The following is a 7,455-nucleotide window of genomic DNA, read 5'->3' on the forward strand; positions in this document are numbered from 1 at the left end:
AGCCCACCATGTGTCTATTTATATCCCAAAATGAGAGAGAGATGCTTATGGACACTCAAAAAAGATTAGAGATTTAAAAGTCTATGCATGCATGAGAGGAGTGATGTGATGTTTTTTTTTTTGTCATGACATGATAAATTAGGCATTCAATGGGTTGATGATGGATGTGGCCAATTAATTCAAAGAGGAGATTACAGTCTCCAAAGTTTCACTGTTTTCCTTGGATGTGGGTGAAGTTGCCAAGAACCACTCTTTATTTTCTGATTAGAAGCTCACTGCTTAGTATCAAAGAAGGTTCTGAGAAATTGTCTTGGGGTTAAAAAAAAAATACCCATTAAATTTCAGTAATTAAAAAATTGGGTCTGCACAGCTTCAAATGGTACCCAACATGTACAAATGGTACAGGCCAGCCATTTACTTTGCTATATAATAAGTACTGACGCAGTTGGTCTAATAATGATGCTCTTAATTGGTTTAGATGATGTCTGGGTTTCTTTCACTAGATGGGATACGGGCAGTGATAATGTGAGGCATGCATGCAGTTTTTTACCAACCCCATCAAAAATGTGAAAAAAAATTTCTGAAACCAGAAAAATTATGAAGCACAGGAAAAGTGAAGAAATGGGGCCAAAGGAGAGCATCAGAATGCGGAGGACGGTGCATGATGGCATGGTGACATTCATTGATCCCAGAACTACTGCTCAGAAAGCAACAGGAGCATTTTTTTTCTTTTTCAAATTTGAAACAAGTATTAAAAGGGTGAAAATGGGGTTTACATGTTTTTTGTTTTTTTGGAAGAACAAATGTGGTTTAGTTTGTGGAAATGCAGAAGCTTTATTATTGAGATTTTGGGACACACAGAGTCACACTGAGCAGAGTAGCAGAGAGTACCCAGAAGAGGGTTGGCATATAGTTGACTGAGGTTTGACTGATAAGTAAGTAGGGTGTGAGCTGGCGATATCGACTGGTCAAAAGGGACCACGTGACCAAGAGGGCCTGCCCTAGCATTTGCCTCATTGCCTCCCTTCAATTTATTCACTAAAAATAAAAATTCTTGAAAACTATTAGAAATAGACAAAATAAAATTGGAAATTGGAGGATTATAGTTTATTGGGGTGCTCTCCTTCTCCTACAGAAATTGATGTTACTTTGTGAATACTGGAAGAGATCACGTGAGCACGTGCAGAGCTGATTTTCCTTCCTGAGATGGTGCCATAGTGGTGGCATAGTTTTGCTGTTTACCACTGACACCATTTTCTTTTGTAGAATCCATTATTTGGTTTTTGGTTTGGGGAAAAAAAACAAAAAGGGAATATCACAACCAAATTTTGTTGTAGGAATTTACAAATTAGAACGATACCAAAGTGAGAAGTGCTATTTAGAATTATATAGGAAGATGCTAAAAAGGGTGGTTTTTCTCTAATGCAATATGGAATATGAAATCACTGAGAGATTGTGAAGCATGACATTACAATGAAACCTTAATAGGATACATCAATCCCTAATAATTGAGGTGACAACTAACAATCACATATCTAATATTTGAGTAAGCTATATACTTTGGAGAGGAATTTATAGATCACCGTTTGTATACAATTATGTGTCTATCTATTTTCTTCCACGATAGAAAAGATAGGCACAATATTTGTGATTGGTAATTGCATATATTTTCTCTTATTGGCCGTTAGTAAAGACATATATTGCAACAAAGAGATTCTTAATCAGTTTTAAGGATTTGGATAGTGAATACTCACTTAAATATAACATATTTAGTTGGCAAAGTCATATGTAAATCAAGCTTTATATAAATAGCCCACAAGAAGAAAAACTAGCTAGACTTTTAATGCCTTTACTTGACATAAAAGACGAGGAAATTCTTCAGCTATATATGGCTTTTAAATTAAGGGATGTTGTCATTTTAAAATATAATACGAGTGTACTTTCAATTACGATCGAGGAAGAAAATTATATATTTGCTTACTCAAGAATAGGATATATTATCTGTACAGGTGAATCTCCTAGTCTATCTCGGTGTTATTTGATCATCAACCTGAGTTTTATATGACAAATCCCAACACACGCGTACTGAGTAATGGTTTGGACTTTGGACTAATTATAATATGAGATTGAGATTTTCAATCTGGATTCATATTATGATAATAGTAAAACATGGCTATTGGGATAACCAGCTATTGGGAAGAAGGAAAGAGGCCAAATTAAGAGGGGGAGGAGGGAATGGAAGGTTTTGAATGAAGCTGCTGCTCGATGATCAAGTTGCACGCTAAGGACATGGCTGTCACTCACATGGTTTAACCTGTTCTTCTGGTTCCATGACAATAAACAACAAAGCTTTTTCTTCCAAGGGGTCAATCCAAATAGGGTAATGACACGTAGTTGATTCCTTTGTACAAGCAAGTGCATACGAGTCTGGACAAAATAAAAAAATAACTGAGGGTGCTGGGGTTTCGGCCTGAGATTACTTCATATCAGCATATGGTCCCCGAGGGCCACGGCTCAGAGCCTCAGAGGCCAGAAGGTCCAGACCGTTATCATCAGCAGCATTGGTGTTAGCTGGCAAGAACTTGGTTCAATAGCGAACTTATGATATTTGCTCCATTGGAACAAGATTATATTATGTAGTAAGAAATTTTTACTTGCATGTTCTTGTCTGTTAGAGCCAGCTTGTCTACAAATATTTTGGTTCTAATATCTTTGCACTACATTTAAGCGGAGAAGTTGCCTACACTCACACCCTTTTATATTCCGTTGCAAATTAACTTGGATCGATCCTATATGCATGCGTATAATGCTAGTTGCATTTAGGTGTTAGTCCTATACTACTATTGTGTGGAGTGATCCAGGTGCTATATATACTGATTTGTAAAGTAATAACCATGCTTATGTTTCAAAATTGTCGTTTAAATTTCTGCTTGATTGAAATTACACTAATATTTCTTTCAGTTTAGCCACTCTAATATTAATAATGTACGGAAGTAAGAAATCTTTTGAAATAAGTAGTGTATCTGTTGTTCTCTTTTATCACGGATATTCCTTAGTTAATCAATGTCAAATCGATCATATGATTTCATATTCTAAGAGTATCTTTAGCAGACTCTCTAGTTTGGTTCCTTAGCTATTTTGGAGAGCATGTTTAGCTTTTTATATATTTTAGCAGCTGCACCAGACTCCTAAGTGGCTTTCCATTATAACTTTTAGCTATCTCGCTCCTAAATATAGAGAGCGAGATGAGGTTCTCTATAATTTAAAACATTCATTTTGAGTTATTTTATGTAATTTATAAATACATTTAATCTATTTAATCTTCATTTAAAAAATAATATAAATTCAAAACTAGCTAAAATAGATAGCACTGATGCAGACATATTTCTAAACTAGCTAGCCAAAATGACTTTTTAGCTACTTTAGCTAAAATTTGACTCAAAAATGACTATCATTGCTAAAAATGCTCTAAGCCAGTCAGATTTCTCTAACAATTCAATGCAAAATTATGCATACTTTTTAGCTCATTTGAGGACAAAGCTTTCTAATCAATCAGTTGCTCCAATGTAGATTTTGCTTTGTTCTCTTCCTGGATTATTGAGCATCCACATTGCGACCAAAGTTATGTATGTTTCCATTTTTATGTCGGGTTGTACCCTTGCATCTCACATGCTTTCAAAATGCTTATTAAGCCTATTGTTAATGAAAAAAAACCTTCATTTTTAATTTTAGCGGTACGAAGTTTAGTTTTTTTTTTATGCGAGGGACAAAGTTTAGTTAGATGACAGTTTTTCTTTCTCTAATCTCTATATAGTTGTACTTGGTGAATTTGATCCCGGTCTGTCTAAAGTTTGAAGTATATTGCATGTGCATGAATCCAAGATCATATTTCTTTCAACTTATTAATTAGTCCATAACTTCATAATGTTATTAGCTATTGTAATGATGCATGTATCCGAACTTGTGGAGACCCAAAGTTTTTCCAACCAGTGTGGGATTTACAAGAATTAATCCGCCTTATTGTATTATCCATATATTAATATGATACATTTACAAATGAGAATGGATGGGATTTGGTCCTGGTCTATTCTCCAACATGAATGGGGATGTGAATCCCCAGAATATTTGAAACGGGAATCGGGAAAAAGATGAGGGTGCCAATGAATTCTGAAACGCTGATTGTCTGCAATCCCCGTCCTCCACTCGAAAATATTGCAACGACTAATCTATTACTAATTCTTTGATTGATCACATTTATCAGCCTTTTCACACAAAAAACATAATTAATACCAACTCTCACAAGGACACAACTTCGACCTCCAGAGTTAACAGAGTTTTTTTTTTTTTTTGATAAGAGAGTTAACAGAGTTGTAGAATATGATTATTGCAAAACCCTAAAGTATAACAACCAAAGTGAAACCTGGATCCAGGGGCGGAGCCACATATAGGTCAGCTTGGGCACTTGCCTAGACTGAGTTTTTCTTGTCTACCTTAATTTATATATGTTGCGTGAAGGAAGCTACCTAAAACATAGCAGAAAAGGGCAAAACCAGATGAATCTTGCCTTACCTAGGCTGGGTTTTTCTTATTTGCCTTGAATCTTGCCTTACCTAATAAACTTTTCTGGATCCGCCACTGCCTGGATCCGAAACTCGGAAGAAAATAATATAACCACTCATGCAATATGGCTAAACATACAGAGAAAAGATGCATGACAACAAAAAAAAAAAAAAGGAGAGAGAGAGAGGGAGATAGCAGCATCACCAATTATTTCATTTAGAAAATACAATTCCCACGCAAACATATATATGAATCTGTTTTGGATCGATCACCACCCATTACTCTCATAAATCTTCATGTGCAAATTTTGCTGAGCATAGTTCACCAGCTTTTCGAATTCCTTGGCGTTGTCTATTTGGCCATCTCTATTGGAGTCTGCTTGCTTCATTACTTGACGACTTCTCCACCACCCGAACCAAATCCTCAAGCTGTGAAGAGCTTCTTTTAGCTCCTCCCGGCTGATCTGTCCATTGTGATCATTGTCGAACCGGCGCAGCCACGCTTTGAACTCGTCCACTGTCATCTCCTGGTGAGGCTGCACCTGAATACAACACATTATGGCCATTTTGAGTTTTTGAGTTTTTGCTCTATCTGCTTGGAAAGTCTCTTAAAATTTGAAGAGATGCAAGGAAAATTGTAGATGAGCAAAAGCTTGAATTGATTGGAATTGGATAGGATTAGTTGGATTGCATGGGTGGGATATAAAACATACATGTATAGTGGAGAATCGAATCAAGCTATTGGGATATGGCCCAACTCTTTTGATTAATTGGCATCTTTTACCGCAATCACCATTGGTTCTTTCAAGCTATGCCATTCAATACTATGCTTGCAAATTAGGCATGCATATATATATGCTAGGCTATATATTACTCCATATTATAACAGAAGGGTCCAATCAAGTCTCAATTGTCTTGAAAGAGAATATTGTGGTGGATATGATAGAGTTATGATAAAAGTTGAACACTAAAAACAAGGGAAAGAGAATATATGTAGTGGACATATATAGTTATGAACTTATGATAGATAAAGCTCAATGACTCATGCAGTAATTTTCGTAACATGATATTTTCTTAACAGACTTTGTGGAAGATTTTCTATGTAGAATATTGGTCTTTAATTGATGACACTGTTTGATCTTATCATTGAAAATCTTCATTCAAGAGCCATCCATACTTATCTGGACAGAATGGAGACTCTGCATTTAACACTGACAAGAGATCGAAATAGTAATTGGGAACAATACTTTTGCATTGACTAATAGATTTCATATATCAATGCTTCATCTTGAACTATGTATAACTCGGGGTGAATTCTCTTTTGAAGTCCTTAAGATTTCTCGGATATGATTATTGACCTCAGTGTTTTTACAGCTACAGCTGTTTTTATGCAGCAGATACTCTAACAGAAGCAACTGCACCCACTTAGTTTGATGCTTTGTGCCATGGATTTAAGATATAATGGTCAAACTACATACATGCTGTCGTTAGTCTACTTCTGTTTTTCTTCATTTTAATTCATTTTAACACTGTATAAACTATAAAGACATGCTTTTGTGTGTGTGTGTTAGAGTTGTGTGAGTCATGAATATGTAGATGGAGTTAATCTCACATCGGAAAGTTGATACAAGAATCTACAATACATAAGCTGATGATCGAGTACTAATAGCACCATTTAGATAAACTAAATCAAGTGGATGTGCTAAGTAGCAAGTACGAACTATTCGACCTTGAGACACAAATTAAACTATAAATTCATTATTTGCTTCAATTTGTTCTTGGGCTCAAGCATATATAGTTATCATTTATTTGCTCTTGCATACTTATGAGTATTAGAAGCAAGAGTATAAAAAACACAAGAAACTTAAGCCCTCCAGGGATACACGAGTACCAAACCAACAAGGATATCTCTTTTCAAGTACTTGGTTTCTTGAAGCTTCCCATCATTTTGGTAAACTCATTTATATCTATCAAACCATCACCATCAACATCCACCCCTTTCACCATTTTCTTACAAGCCCCAAGGCTGCAATTCTCTCCCAGCTTCTTGAGAACAAGAGACAACTCCTCTGCGCTTATCTTCCCATTTCCATCCAAATCAAACACCCGAAAAGCGCCTTCAATGTCAGCTTTCTTGGCCTCATCAGCTCCCATGTTGAACATCTCCACAAACTCCGTCCAGCCTATGGACCCGTCTCCGTCAGAATCAAGGGCCTTGAATGTCTTGGCAATCTCAGCTTCTGTCATTTCTTTGTCGAGGGTTTTCAACGCCGACTTGTACTCCTCCCGACTTATCTTCCCGTCTTTGTTGGTGTCAAATTTATCAAACACCCATCTTATCTCCTCCATTTTTGGCTGGGATGAAGACCTTGACACGCTAGAACTCTGTCTCTCTTTGGAGACATTAGTACTCAATTTGGGCGCTGGTTTATTGCGAGACTTTCTCAGTGTGAATGAGCCGTACTGAAACCCTAGAAAGCTGAAATGTGACATTTTGATTTAATGTTCGATCAGATGGTTCTAGCTAGTATGAATAAAACAAGAACAAGTAACAACTGTCTTATATAAGCTTCGGCTTCGTGTTAGCTTCTTCTTATCCTTTGAGGAATAATATGAACTACCAATGAAATTATACGCGATTGTAACATCAACTAATTCTGATTCAAAGTTTTAGAAAATGGAGCACATCCATATACTATATTTTTGTAAGGTTCTTATTCTTCCGGTCACTTTTAAAAAGCTTGTACGTGGGTGGGCAATGTTGTGATCATTATCTTCTTGATTCATATTCCGACTCTCAATTAATTTCGGTTTGCATGACGCCATCACTGAATTGTAGATTTTTTGTGTGTACCTTTATTTTTATTCATTGCGCATCTTATCATGTTGCTTGTGC

General features: G+C 36.2%; 1 protein-coding gene across 1 annotated transcript; it reads right to left on the reverse strand.

Moving 5' to 3' along the window:
- Window positions 1–6,289: 6,289 nt before the first annotated feature.
- LOC133727367 (calmodulin-like protein 30) lies at window positions 6,290–7,101 on the reverse strand. Its single transcript, XM_062154962.1, has one exon. The coding sequence runs from the start codon at window positions 7,050–7,052 to the stop codon at window positions 6,474–6,476; it is 579 nt and encodes a 192-aa protein (XP_062010946.1). The 5' UTR covers window positions 7,053–7,101; the 3' UTR covers window positions 6,290–6,473.
- Window positions 7,102–7,455: the final 354 nt, after the last annotated feature.

This window comes from Rosa rugosa, chromosome 1, assembly GCF_958449725.1.
Source record: "Rosa rugosa chromosome 1, drRosRugo1.1, whole genome shotgun sequence".
Classification (NCBI taxonomy): domain Eukaryota; kingdom Viridiplantae; phylum Streptophyta; class Magnoliopsida; order Rosales; family Rosaceae; genus Rosa; species Rosa rugosa.

Bases quoted from the DNA above. Each gene is read 5' to 3' on its own strand.
- LOC133727367 (XM_062154962.1), bottom strand. From the start codon at position 7,052: ATGTCACATTTCAGCTTTCTAGGGTTTCAGTACGGCTCATTCACACTG.